The sequence below is a fragment of the Brugia malayi genome (assembly GCF_000002995.4).
Source record: "Brugia malayi strain FR3 genome assembly, contig: Bm_v4_Chr3_scaffold_001, whole genome shotgun sequence".
Lineage (NCBI taxonomy): Eukaryota > Metazoa > Nematoda > Chromadorea > Rhabditida > Onchocercidae > Brugia > Brugia malayi.
The window spans coordinates 98,323-112,304 of NW_025062477.1; the positions used below are offsets into that span (position 1 = coordinate 98,323).

The 13,982-nt window shown below is 34.2% G+C and overlaps 3 protein-coding genes across 5 annotated transcripts; all 3 read right to left on the reverse strand.

Annotated features, from left to right (window-relative positions):
• Positions 1 to 3,249: 3,249 nt before the first annotated feature.
• Positions 3,250 to 4,883, reverse strand: Bm17592 (Uncharacterized protein; the record flags this gene model as incomplete). Its single annotated transcript, XM_043079548.1, has 2 exons — positions 3,250 to 3,397; positions 4,789 to 4,883. 2 exons carry the CDS (start codon positions 4,881 to 4,883, stop codon positions 3,250 to 3,252), a joined length of 243 nt encoding a protein of 80 aa, XP_042935482.1.
• A 1,099-nt stretch (positions 4,884 to 5,982) lies between these two features.
• Bm12778 (Uncharacterized protein) lies at positions 5,983 to 6,673 on the reverse strand (the record flags this gene model as incomplete). Its single annotated transcript, XM_043079549.1, has 2 exons — positions 5,983 to 6,153; positions 6,533 to 6,673. 2 exons carry the CDS (start codon positions 6,671 to 6,673, stop codon positions 5,983 to 5,985), a joined length of 312 nt encoding a protein of 103 aa, XP_042935483.1.
• Positions 6,674 to 9,236: 2,563 nt separating this feature from the next.
• Bma-clp-1.2 lies at positions 9,237 to 13,924 on the reverse strand (the record flags this gene model as incomplete). 3 transcript variants are annotated; one of them, XM_001897472.2, is made up of 15 exons in its annotated part: positions 9,237 to 9,359; positions 9,735 to 9,824; positions 9,949 to 10,050; positions 10,215 to 10,330; positions 10,420 to 10,610; positions 10,805 to 10,971; positions 11,167 to 11,247; positions 11,329 to 11,497; positions 11,669 to 11,819; positions 12,073 to 12,244; positions 12,318 to 12,416; positions 12,522 to 12,629; positions 12,832 to 13,058; positions 13,325 to 13,411; positions 13,759 to 13,924. In XM_001897472.2, 15 exons carry the CDS (start codon positions 13,922 to 13,924, stop codon positions 9,237 to 9,239), a joined length of 2,049 nt encoding a protein of 682 aa, XP_001897507.1. The 3 variants fall into 3 exon arrangements, with proteins under 3 accessions (XP_001897507.1, XP_042935484.1, XP_042935485.1); XM_043079550.1 differs by lacking the exon at positions 10,215 to 10,330 and having other exon boundaries at positions 9,949 to 10,112; XM_043079551.1 differs by lacking the exons at positions 9,237 to 9,359; positions 9,735 to 9,824; positions 9,949 to 10,050; ... (2 more) ...; positions 10,805 to 10,971; positions 13,325 to 13,411 and having other exon boundaries at positions 11,116 to 11,247.
• Between the last annotated feature and the right edge of the window lie 58 nt (positions 13,925 to 13,982).

Genomic DNA, 13,982 nt, shown 5'->3' on the forward strand with positions numbered 1-13,982 from the left:
GAAATCTGTAAAGGAATTCCGTTCTTCTCGCATTGTTCATAGAGAAATAAATGGCTTGAGTTACGAGATGAGTGTTCTACAAAATGACTAGCTGCTAAGAGGACAAGCCATGAACCTAGTCCTCTACTTAAATAGCCTTGTCATCATGGGCAACCACCCACAATTTTTGTAGTTGAACCAACATTCAGCAAGTCCAATTAATTTCCTATTATTTATTTAGGCAGAGGTCACTATTCGATTTCAGAGACAGCAGAAATTTATAAATCCATGAAATTTCGAACATAATTTAAAAGAGAACCGAATTCAAGAGATGCAAAACAACAAGGGATCGTAAAAAACTTGAGCGATCATGAGAAACGATAGTTGGATAAATCCGGAAAACTCATATTAACTGTAAGGAATCATCCAGGCACAGAAGACTACTGGTCGATAAAGAATCTGAACACAAACAATCCTGTTGTAAGCATGCAAACGGAAGACACTTCGTGGCTCAGTGTAACATTTTATTTGTAATTCTTCATTAAAAAAATTCTGTTGGCGGGAGCGATCAAAGAGAAAGATGAGAAACATTTAAGAGAAGCACCGAAACAAGTTCTTCAACTGTGCGCTCATTCAAATGAATGATTCAGTCGATCGGTAGATCGAGTGGATGGAGAAGATAGATAGATAGATAGATAGATAGATAGATAGATAGATAGATAGATAGATAGATAGATAGATAGATAGATAGATAGATAGATAGATAGATAGATAGATAGATAGATAGATAGATAGATAGATAGATAAAAAGATAGATAGATAGATAGATAGATAGATAGATAGATAGATAGATAGATAGATAGATAGATAGATAGATAGATAGATAGATAGATAGATAGATAGATAGATAGATAGATAGATAGATAGATAGATAGATAGATAGATAGATAGATAGATAGATAGATAGATAGATAGATAGATAGATAGAGATAGATAGATAGATAGATAGATAGATAGATAGATAGATAGATAGATAGATAGATAGATAGATAGATAGATAGATAGATAGATAGATAGATAGATAGATAGATAGATAGATAGATAGATAGATAGATAGATAGATAGATAGATAGATAGATAGATGATAGATAGATAGATAGATAGATAGATAGATAGATAGATAGATAGATAGATAGATAGATAGATAAATAGATAGATAGATAGATAGATAGATAGATAGATAGATAGATAGATAGATAGAAAGATAGATAGATAGATAGATAGATAGATAGATAGATAGATAGATAGATAGATAGATAGATAGATAGATAGATAGATAGATAGATAGATAGATAGATAGATAGATAGATAGATAGATAGATAGATAGATAGATAGATAGATAGATAGATAGATAGATAGATAGATAGATAGATAGATAGATAGATAGATAGATAGATAGATAGATAGATAGATAGATAGATAAATAGATAGATAGATAGATAGATAGATAGATAGATAGATAGATAGATAGATAGATAGATAGATAGATAGATAGATAGATAGATAGATAGATAGAATAGAATAGATAGATAGATAGATAGATAGATAGATAGATAGATAGATAGATAGATAGATAGATAGATAGATAGATAGATAGATAGATAGATAGATAGATAGATAGATAGATAGATAGATAGATAGATAGATAGATAGATAGATAGATAGATAGATAGATAGATAGATAGATAGATAGATAGATAGATAGATAGATAGATAGATAGATAGATAGATAGATAGATAGATAGATAGATAGATAGATAGATAGATAGATAGATAGATAGATAGATAGATAGATAGATAGATAGATAGATAGATAGATAGATAGATAGATAGATAGATAGATAGATAGATAGATAGATAGATAGAACGACAAAAATTCTCATTTTTGAAGTTTGTTTTAAAAATAAAAATAGGTGAATTAATAAAAAAGGTAGCAATGAGGAAGTGAGTGACCGATGTAAACACCACCTATCCCAGTTTTCTCAATCGTTCCTTCCTCTGCCTGCAAAACATTATTCCTTGTAGCACATCTTAAACCTTCTGGAAAAGTTAGAGAGAAGAATAAGTCATTCAAACAAAATTCAGTGCACTAATTGGGAACAGAACTATAAAAGGTTTCCTTAACGATTAAAGGAAAATACTTCTAAAGCTTTTAGTGAATTAGTTGAGTAAGTTCAATTAAAACTCAACCATCAAGCAAAAACACTGATCTAAAGAATCTTGCAAACTATTTTGTCAGTCAGGTTAAATTACCGGAGGCAAATCAAATTAGTCAGTGAAGGGAATTTATCAAATGTAAATAAATAATGCTTAAAAAGAATTTGTCCGGCAGTTCCGTTTTATTTTAAAAATTGGTATGATACTAATTTTCCTAACTGCTAACAGTTGATTAACATTTGATAATACTTGAAATAGTAGTGTTGGCCTGATTATATGTAAGGTAAAATGAGAAGAATCTAGTTAGGAGTGAGGCGGCAAATAGATTGAAGGCGCAAAAAGATGATTGTTGTTCGATTAAACCCAACTGAAATAGATTTTCAAAGTGAGAAGAGATTCTCGAGGAGAAAAGTACTTTAACAAGTAATATTTTAACACCATCGCTTTTATTCCTAACTGAACATTCAATTGTTGGAGATGGGAAATAATCAAATGAAATAAACCGGATAGCTAACATCCTGGAACTGTGAAATTTATTCCGGAAATTCTAACAATAATTTCACAACCGGTGGTAATTGAATTCAACATCAAAACTGACTTATAAAGGAACCGTAAATGCTGGCACACTACACTACACAGTCTGTCTCACCTGAATTCTTCCTCGCAAACGTGATCAGCAACGAGCTCTTACAACGTGTGTCGTACATAAACAGAGCGGTAGATAAATACAAACACACACATTGATAGAAAAGAACGAAATTGGAAAACAAGTGGGCAGTGGAGGAGAAGAGGATAGGATAGAAGTACTGTTGTAAGGTTGGCACTGGTGGCAATGACGGTGCTGGCGGTACCGTCTTTGAAGTCTAAGGCGGCATTTTGTGGATTATTAGAGGTGCGACGGCGGGTAACATCAAAAGAGTGCTCACTTCCCCTTCTCTAGAAACCTCTATTCATTACAATCAGCAACTATTCATCTGCTTCTTCTTCCCCTTTTCTTGCTCTCTCTCTCTCCCTCTACCTTTCCACTGAAATTTCGAAGCCTTAACTCTTAACTATATTATTGGCAGCGACAACAACACAGTAGCAATAGTTACTTCAAGAAATGTTGATCCGTCGGCACCTTTCATCTCGCCATCTCGAATCGAAACTCCACGAACTGTCATTGCTGTCACCGCCACCACCACCGCCTGTTCCTTTCTACTTTAAGAGCAGTGGTTGACTCATCCTCTCCGCAGCGCAACGTGACTTCACCGCAATGGAATAGCACCATCATCCATCCATCCTTTGCCCTTTCTGCTTCCTTCCGACACAGTGTATGTATGTGTTCGATAATGCACTCAGTGCTTCTTCATTCGCTCATCAGCCGCCATCTCTTAGCAGTCGTAGCCCGCAAAGACAGGTAATCACTGATAGCAGAAAGTCAGTGATGTGACCACTGACCATCACTAATGTATTTCGCAAAGGTCACTCAGGTACAGTGTCATCTGCTTCCTTCCACTGTAATGTGAAGTATATCTACTAGATAAGACGAGAGAGAGAAGGAATGCGAGGACGTGGTGAGGAGAAAAAAAAGGAGAAAAGATTCTGGAATTACTATTAATAAGAGACATATTGAAAAGTAGCATAGGCAGGGCTATCATTAATCATAAAGATACGTAAAAGATATGAGAGAGTGAATGACATGTGAGGAATGAGTGAGATGAGAGAGAAGGAGAGAAGTTAGTAAGGTTGGCTAGTGAATGTAATTGAAGAGAGGAACGGAAAGTTATAAAAGTGTGAGAGGCGAAATTAAGTAAGGAGAGAAAGCTGACGTCTTCCTCCTCATAGCTATCCCTCTGGTCGAGGTTTTTCCCGGGAAATCCTGGATAACAAAATCACATCAAGTATATGGAGAAGGAGAAAATACACAGCCAGTTTGCCTCAAATTATCATAATAAGGAAGACAGATCGATAGTTCGAGTCTCCACAGATGAAACGAATCGGCAAAGCTGACAGTGGTGGTGACACTTCAGGCTTTCCTCCTCTTCCTTCTCTCTCCTGCACACAGTTTAGCCATGAGATGTCCAAGTAATCGATCTTCTAGCTGTCAAATAAAAGGACTAGACTTGCAGGCTCACTACCACCATTCTTTAATGGCCGTGATGGATAGGGAAAGTAACGTTAACTTGATCACACAGTCGTATATTTGTCCCAGTATCAAAAGTGGTCTAAGACTATATCTGGGCCACTAGTGTCCATCCCATCGTACTACCATCGAACTAATGTGAAGGGATAGAGAGTTATGTTAATATGAATATTGGACAATGCTTAATTTTAATAAAGAAGTTCAGGGATAAAAAAGTTGAGGTGGCATAAGGTGGATAACTAATCAGTAAAGCTAATCAATCATCCTTTCAACAACTAGGAGGAAGATTTTTTTTTTAAACCGACTATTGTTAATATGCGAACGTGAATGGGATAAGAATATTTCCCGAATTATCAGTTTATCATCTGATCATACAATTGACAAGAGATATTACAAGTTTCTTGTCAAATTGCTGTCGGAGAAATGATTGGAGGAAATTTGTTGAGTGTAGTAGAATTACTCTCACCTTGCAATAGCTACAAGCAAAAACGAATGAATTGTCAAGTAGCACTCCTCCTCCTCCTCCACTTTTCCTTTTCTTTGTGGAAATACATCAAACATTCCGACAACATCTCACAGCATTGCACAGTGTTTACAAAGTAAACTAAACATTGGAACTGCTTTAGATTAGACATTTTCGGATTAGGAACAAAATTCACTCCGACCAATCTACAGGACAACACAGCGGCAATTTTCTTTCTTCTATTCCATCCTATTACTATTATCGCTGTTAATTTCTCTTTTTTTTTTTTCTCTCTCTCATACTGGAAACGAACAATTTGGTACACTTTCCTCTTGCAATTATTGATGATGTAATTTATGAAAAAAATTACTTGTAATCAAAAAAAAAAAAAAAGAGTTACTCGTCTTTTGAACTTAATTCACAAATTTAAAAATTATAATATTATATAAAATTCAATCACTAAGTATGCTTAAAAAATTTTAAAGAATTTTCCAATGACAAGCATTGATCAATAAAAATGATATGCAAAACTGTTGTAAGGTTTTAAGCTTCATTCCATAAAGTATTTTCGATATGAAAATGTTTGACGTGAATTACCTTTCAAAAGAAGGGATATAAAATAAAATATGCATCAATTCAAATTAAACTAAACCCTTACTCGAAATTTATGAGATTCAATCGAAAAAACTGAAATAATTATGATGATAGCAACATATGAGTGCTTTTAAATCAGTAAGATTTTTGATTTGACTTTAGCTTGATGTCAACTGATTTGTTAAATGTACTCATTTCATGAAATAATAACTAATTCCTTCTCCTTTTTCAAATATATCAGAAATACTCACTCACTCACATCACTGTTCTTTGTCACTTCTGTCCTCTGTCCATACTTTCAATAAATGCGGGTCACTGCTGCAGTATCTCTAAGCAACTGTTGTATGAGAAGAAGCAAATGAAATGATGGTTGGCATATTTGATGTAAGGAATGGTTTAAAATAAGCAATAAGGTTGATAATAACTGATAACCACCGATTAGGACGAAATTAGCTTTTAAATTAGCTATGCTAAAGATCGATTACCTTTAGAACTCACAACTGTGCTCTGAAAGAAGGAGGAGAGAACGGATGAGAAGGAATGCTTCATAATCAGTCGTGCTTTTTCCTTTTCCTTTCCTCTTCCGCCCGCTCGCGGACCCTTTCAGGGAACCAAAAGCGCTAAGGTTGATTGGTTGGCGGTCGGTCGGTCGGTCCTTCTTCGTCCTTCAATCTTCTCACATGCACTGGTCATCTCTTCCAAATGCAAAAATAATGGCTCTAAGAGAAGAAACGAAAGGAAGAAGCAAACAGAAAGACAGACGAAAATAAAAAGCTAAAGCTAACATTTGACAGAAAAGTGAAATCAGCAAGCCAAATCCAATTTATCTTCCCAAGATTCTGTCTCAGAGGTATGTGTAGCAAACAATCCTACACACATAACTATTGCATTGCATGTGTATCACCATTATCTATCTCTACTTTGTCAATATTATTATTATTATTATAATTATCCTTTATTTATTTACTAATTTATTATCATTACTACTACTATTATTATCATTTTTATCACTATCATTATCAATATCATTACTTTATTACGATTATTATTTACTACCACTATCATAATCAGACATATATAAAGGGACTAACTATATAGAATGGCGTGTGTAGTCCCTTCATATGTACGGGAATAATGATAACATGTAGCAAACCAACCATCGATTTACATATTGGCTTGGGAAGCTTCTTAGCATCACAAGTGATAAAGAAACACCACCACCACCACCACCAGCACCAGCACCAGCACCAGCACCACCAGTACTACCACCAGCACCAACATCACATCGTTTCATTTTATTTAGATTAAATAAGGTGACAAAAAATTTCCTTTTGACACCAAAGATCTCTACTAGTTAATATGATATTGAATTGTAACGTATCACAAGTTGAAGTGAAATTCAACACAAACCCACCTGAGAATTGCTACTAGCACTTAAAGAGAAGCTGTTTGGCAGTAGTGAAGTGAGAGAGACAGGATGAAGTGAAAATAAAGTTTAGTGAATTGACGAACAACCCTTACTTTTACGGTGGATTAATTAAGTGAACTTAGGCGACTCTTATATTTGAAATACTTCATTCCCAAAACTACTAATAAAATCAAAGAACGAAGAATGTTTTAGTTTAAATAAATGCAACTCATCTGATCATTTAAAATTTAATTCGACACAAGAAGTGAACGGAGATGATAATGGTCATCATAGCTTTTATCAATAACACTGATAAAAGCTATGATGACAGTGAACATGAAAGAAGTGAAAGTATAGGTGACTGTTTTAGTGGGGAGGATTAAAGGCGCAATTTGTCAGATTCCGCTTCAACTTTCTCAATCTAACTGGTCATTCAATGAATGGTGCAGACGATTGTTAACTTTTCTTTTCCACTTTTTCTTTTCTTCATCTTCTATCCCAGTTTTTCAACTCTTTTATCCTGAAGATCTCATTGTGAGATACGAAAAAACTCTAGGCCCTAGGACATCTGCGCTAGATCCAAGAAAAAAAACCCATGTACGCTCTTATCATAACAAAAACAGCGTTTCTGATGGTAGCGCATTCATCAGGGAGGCTGAGAACCAGTTGTATGAAATTCGGCTATTTCGAATGTTCTGTTCATAAACAAAGACACATACACATGCATCTGCTTAAGCAATCATAGTACATACATAATACATAGATAGGAAAAATGATGGGATTTGTTGACATTTGACTTGACTAGAATGTAGCGATATTAAGCCTTCACAGAACCCATTCATTGTGGACAAGCAAAATTGTCGTGATGAATCTCCGTAACATAGATTTCACCGGAACAGAGTTCTACGCAAATACCTGACATAATATCCCATAAAATTCCGGAATGAAATAAAATTAACTAACTCCTTTTACCTTGTTTATCTTTAACTACAAATAATATTAATGAAAATTGCTTAGTCTCATAAACTTAGGAAGTGTTAGTTCTTCGTACTCTTGCCATATATAAGTAATTGATATTGTTGACAACCACTGTTTTGATAAAAGGATGGGATATCAATTGAAAGAGCACTAAAACAGTTCCTCTAAAGCTTTAAAGACTACTCAAAGATATTTAAATTTGAATATAAAATGATAACCACGAACGGCTTGTAACCATAAAGAGATGAACGGTAATCTTTTATGGATTACGCATCTCACAACAGGGTGCGACCGACATAGAGCTGATAAATGATCATCGACGGTGTACTTCAAAGAGGGTCGGCGGAAAAGGAAAGAAATGATTGTAATTAACGAAGAATGTTTTGCTACAGGCCTGTTAATTTGCGGCAAATCCTTTCATCTATAGATTAGCTTAACATGTATACATAATCCGAATCAATATGTAGGGATGTAAACTGAAAGAAGATCCGGTCCGTCCGTCTGTTCCTAACGATCGATCACTGTACACGGCACGATGTTCTTCTCATCCAAAAAATCACTGTGCATTAGCTTTCGCCACAATTTCAGATTAATTAGACACATCCGTTGACACAACGATTCACTGCTATGCGATGTAAAAAAGTTTGCAAATCCTTCATTTTTCATAACAAGATTACCTAGTACAGTAAGTGGCGATAATGATTACTCAATTTCCTTTCTTGCTATTCTGCTTCAATTTCATAAAATCTAAAATAATCTTACTGATTCCTAGTTCAACACCATAACCTAGTCCACAAGTTAAAATTCTAATTTAAAATATAAACCAAACTAGATTCTAACATCATAAGTTATCGTATATTTAAAGGAAATTAAGCAAAACTTATGTCAGGAAAAGAAGGTAAAAGTAGATAGATGAACACAGTTAAAAATATAATTTTTTCAAGTAAAAACATGAAAAGCCTTTTTCATGTTTTTACTTGCAAGCCAAAGAAAATTCAAAGGATATAATGGACTATTTGTCATCAGTTTCATTATTCAAAACCATCAGTGCAGCATAATCTTTGCATGCTATTTAAATTTAGTCGCTAAACATTGAATTTTCATAAAAATCTCAAAATTTTACACATAATCTTGACAAAAAATATTTGCACTATATTCTCCTTTCTCTTTTTTGTCTTTCGCTACTTTTTCGATAACACAAACATTTCAAAAAATTGGCAAAGAAAAAAAATTCATGGAATTATTTTCGTGAGAATTGTTTTATTGATGTGTGATTAGCCTATCGCCCATCTTCTGCTTCAAACATTTAACCAAGCTCTCTGAAATATCCCAAAAGATATAGGATACTTCCAATAGTTAACGTAAAACTAAAATTCTGTAAAATCCTCTTTTCAATAGAGAATTTGTTTCCAGTACTATTGTAAAAGGATATTCAAGAGAAGAGGAAAAACTGGAAGTATGATAACAAAACTTACTCGGAAGAGATGGTTACATTGGTGTACATACGGAGCATATATTCACCTTCCTCACCAGGCTCAAAAGTTGATGGAACAATGATGTAATTGCCGGGTTGAAGACGGAAACGGCCAGTTACCTGTAATTATCTGTTATCTGCAATCTGTAAATGCAACTGTTATTATTGGTTTTATGTTGCTATTAAAAATTCGCAATGGATGAGACTTTCTTAATTCCATAAAATTCAAAACTAATACTTACTCTAGATAGCAAAAATAGCAGTGGTAGAGTCAAGTCGAAATGTGAAAGTTCCACGGAAAAAAAAAAAAACTATTTGCTCAGCAAAGTACGACCTTTTAGTTCAAACTATTTTTGATGAAGTTATTTTAATATATTTTAATGAAGGTACGTGTGGTACGACATATAATTTGGTACAACAAACATAAATATTACCCAAGTAACGCAGTCTCCTTAACTTGTATCTGAAAATTGTAACTGACAAGCAAAATGATACCTCACGAAGATTGATAAATGCAGAACTTCTTGCACATGATTTATGTGATGCAAAAAAACTCCGATCCAAGTGGCCGTAAATTTCATTGACCTTAAAATTTAAAAAAAAAAAAAAAAACAATAAAATAAATAAAATTATTTGAAATACCTCTATTAGCGAAAAAATTTCCAAAAAATATATAGCATGTAGCAAATTACATCAATTTTGAAATTACCTTATAGACAGAAAAGCCAATAGCAAGATTCTCTAATCCTTGAGGTTTCATTTCACGGCGATTCTTTTGCAGCACGGCAATGATTATTGTACAAAGGCCATCCTCATCGTCAGGATTTGGATTAGAAAGAGTCATAGCAAACTGAGAGTTATTGGCAAAGGTATCTGCAAGAGAAATATTCAAATATTTAAACTAGTAGATTTCTATGAATGGATTACTCATAATTTCTGAGCAGTGTGATCTAAATCATTACTGAAATTAATAACCGCTGACAAAATACATCCTCTTCTGCACAATCGCTTCTTATCACGCTGCTCCATCCTTACTGTAAGAAGTTGAATATAGTTATCCGATAGCCTTTCTTCATCCTTTTGCGAAGCATCTAACATTCCTCTCAAATAAGTTACGAAATTCTCAATTTATACTTTACATTCTTCATATGGGTTGAGTAGGTTAAATGACATTTTGTACCTAAGTAGTTTCGGCAACCACCAGCAGTATCACCTATCCATGCGCCAAGATGGCAACGAGTATTCCAGCGTCCGTAACCTGCATCTTCCATTGACACACCAGTCATCTCTCGTACTTCATCCATAACATCTGGTCCCAAATTGCAGATTTCCATTTTGTTGAAATATCGCATAAAGTCATCAAATGACATCCTATGACGAATAAACCTTGGTGTGATGTTTTGAATTTATCATGAAACCATGACTACTAAAACTAAACAATCAAACGCTAACTACATAATTTTACTTATTCATATTTTATAACAGTACAGCGCGTATTGCCGTACAAATTATTACCCAATACAATAAATATGTAATTTTCAAAATTAACTGTAAATCAAACAAACCAAAATTCGCCATCATGCGCCAAGACAAGATTCATATCTTTCTTCTGCTGACTGGAAACATAATCCCATAATTCACTGTCATCTGACCAATCACCATTCCATTCCTGTTCATTACCCCATGGATTACGAATTCGTAATAGAGGAATTTTACCTTGTGATGTTTCAATCTAAAATGTAAAAATTTTTTGAACCAAAAGGTGAAAGATTCCCAATATTTATGAGAGATTTATCATTCGCAATGGATATTCGACCATATATCATAAGAAATAATATCATAATAATATCATATTAATGCATACCTGTAAATTGGACTATATTGCACCATTTTCAATGCAAAATTCGCTAATATGCGATAAACTAACCAGTCTCATTCCTGTAATGCTGTAGGCATGACCTTTAACTAATCCTTGCTGTGTACGTGCCTCAAATTCCATTGGTGAAGCCTTAAGAAAACTGTTGAAAACACTAAGTATGGATGAAACTTATAAAAGAAAAAATTTATTATAATGAATGAAATCATTAACCTCAATACTACATCCAAACAAAGAACCCATTTCAAAGCCTCGAAACATCATTTGTAATAAATTTGGTGGTGATTCTTTTAAATCAATAAACTCTGTCAAACCACCAGTCATATCTTCCAATGCTTCCGATGTTGTACCACCTTTTAAAGTTTCATAATTACCGTATAACCTACAAATGCTACGTTTTTAGTCAAATTCCATGAAAAAAAAAAGAAAAAAAAAAAGCTTAAAGAAAAAGTAGTTTAAATCAACACTATAAAATTATTGATGAATTACAATTTGAAGAAATATTTTCTTTCTTTTTTGTCCCTTAGTTCTCTCTAAAAATCTCCAGACTAACTTGGCGTAAGCTTTCTCGATCAAAGCACTCCAAAATTCATTATGTTCACGGGAATGCATATACAAAAGCTTTCCACCTGATGTTGGTAATCTGTCATCAATAACTACATCCACCCAATTACCATAATGCCAGAATTGAAAATGAAATATTCCTGTAAATAGAAATTTTGAAATTTTAGGTTCATAGTTGTAAAATGAAATTCCTTTATACTAAACTGATTTTTCCATTATATATTAAATAACACATTTCAACTCGTAACAAAATTTGTCGGACAAAGCTATCACCATAAATGAGGAATGCAAACGTTGATAAGTAAAACAAAAAAGAGAAAACTGAAGTAGGCACTTTAACAACGTTGTAAGTTTACTTATTGCAGGACCTGTATAAATTAATTCTTAACTGACCAGCATAGTTTTCGGTGAAACTCTGGTCCGGTGGGACCACACGATAAAATAGCTCATCACGTAGGGTCAAACTTGCAGCACCAGCCATCAACCAGCAATCTCCCAGTTCGCCTTGAATCACATCGAAGCGAGTTTGTCCCTCCGAAATTAACATTGGTTCGCGGACGATTTCCTTCAATAAACTTTTGTTCATTAAAGTCGTGATCTTAGGTAATAACTGAAAGTAACAACTGAAATTCACTTACTCCTGGACGAAGCCATTCAATGTATTTCGGAGGTCGTCTACTATAAAACAAACTGGAATCATCGGCTGGAAATTCTGGGTCTTCGAACAGAGTATTAGACTGTAACAGAAGAACAATTTGCTAAACAATAAAAATAGCATTTCTGGAGAAGCACTGCTTTATGGTAATTCATTAAGAATGCAAAATACTCAAAGGTTCACTGACTTGCAAACATCGATCACGTTCTTTATAAAAGTCGAGTGCTTCGCTTCTTCGACTTGGTGATGGTGGACGTGGTATCAAACGTGGTTCCCGTGGAATATAAGGATCAACCTGAAACTACGATTAGTTAAGATATTGGATACAGTATAAGGATGGGCAAGTTGAAAAAAAGTGAAAATCATACAAATTAAATCTAGATTACATTTAAAAAGACTCGTTCTATTCAGAAAAAAACAAAAAACTAAGGAAAATCAACCTCTTCCTTTCGGAAAAAGTAAAACAAAGAAAAGGTTGAAAAGATAGAAAAATTAACCTTGCGGTGGAATTTTCCGGAAATGATGTTGTCCAAAACAATTTTGCCTATATCCGATAATTTGTTATCTTTTCCACCTAGCTGAAACAGCACATTACCGGCAACTGCACCAATAATACGACCCGTCTGCGGGTCAACACCCAGGAAATGATGTGCTGCTTTACCAATCATATCTGATAGCATCTCAATAACACCACCACGCAAAAAGTCCAGCGGTACATTGTCTCCTAAGGAAAGGAAGAAAATAGATTAAAATTTATTTTTAAAAAGTTTGGCACAAAAAAGGGAAAAAGTAAACTGAAACTGAACATTAAGCCTACATTCTATTATCGACAGATCACCAATTTCTGTCGTTCTTTACCTCATCGTTAGGAAAATTCCACTTTGTCAGCTATTTACATTCTTTTATTCATCCTTCACCACCATTAAGTGTAACAAATCTAATTCTCAAATATATAACGAGCACTGTTCATCCTAATAATTTATCACAAACCTCCGCCACTACCTTCTCGAGCGCCACTACCTTCTCGAGCGCCACCACCAACAAACTGACCAATCAAATTCCCTACATCCAGTCCACCTGAAAACTTTCCAGAAGAAATGCTTACAAATTCAAATGTTGAAGTCCTTATCAATACAAAAAAGGAACATAAAAGGAGATTATCGAATTGCAAACAGCTATTCAAAGAATAAGAAACCAAACCCACATAACCATTACATGATTATCGTTCCTTCAAACAAAAATAATTTCAGCCCATCGGGTAAGAATAGCCCAACAACATGACTATTTTTATTGTTTGAATGCTTTCTCAAGCAAATAATTGTTTTATTAGTTGAACAGAAATCTCTAAAAATTATGCCAATAAATACATCATACCATTAAGTGCAAAATGAAGAATTTCAAATGAAAAATTCAAGAAGCTGTACCAGAATCTACACCGCTTCTGCCTCCTCGCAAGAGTCCACCAAGAATTTGTCCAAAACCACCACCAACTTGATTCTCGATGAAGTTTCCTGCAAGGCCTCCGATCAAACCACCGAATTCATCGTTTCCCAGATGAATTCGCTGCATTCGCTCATCATTTCCTGACATTGTTTCTCGTTTTCCTTTGTCGTTCTCCTTCCTCAATATAATATATTAAATGGAAATG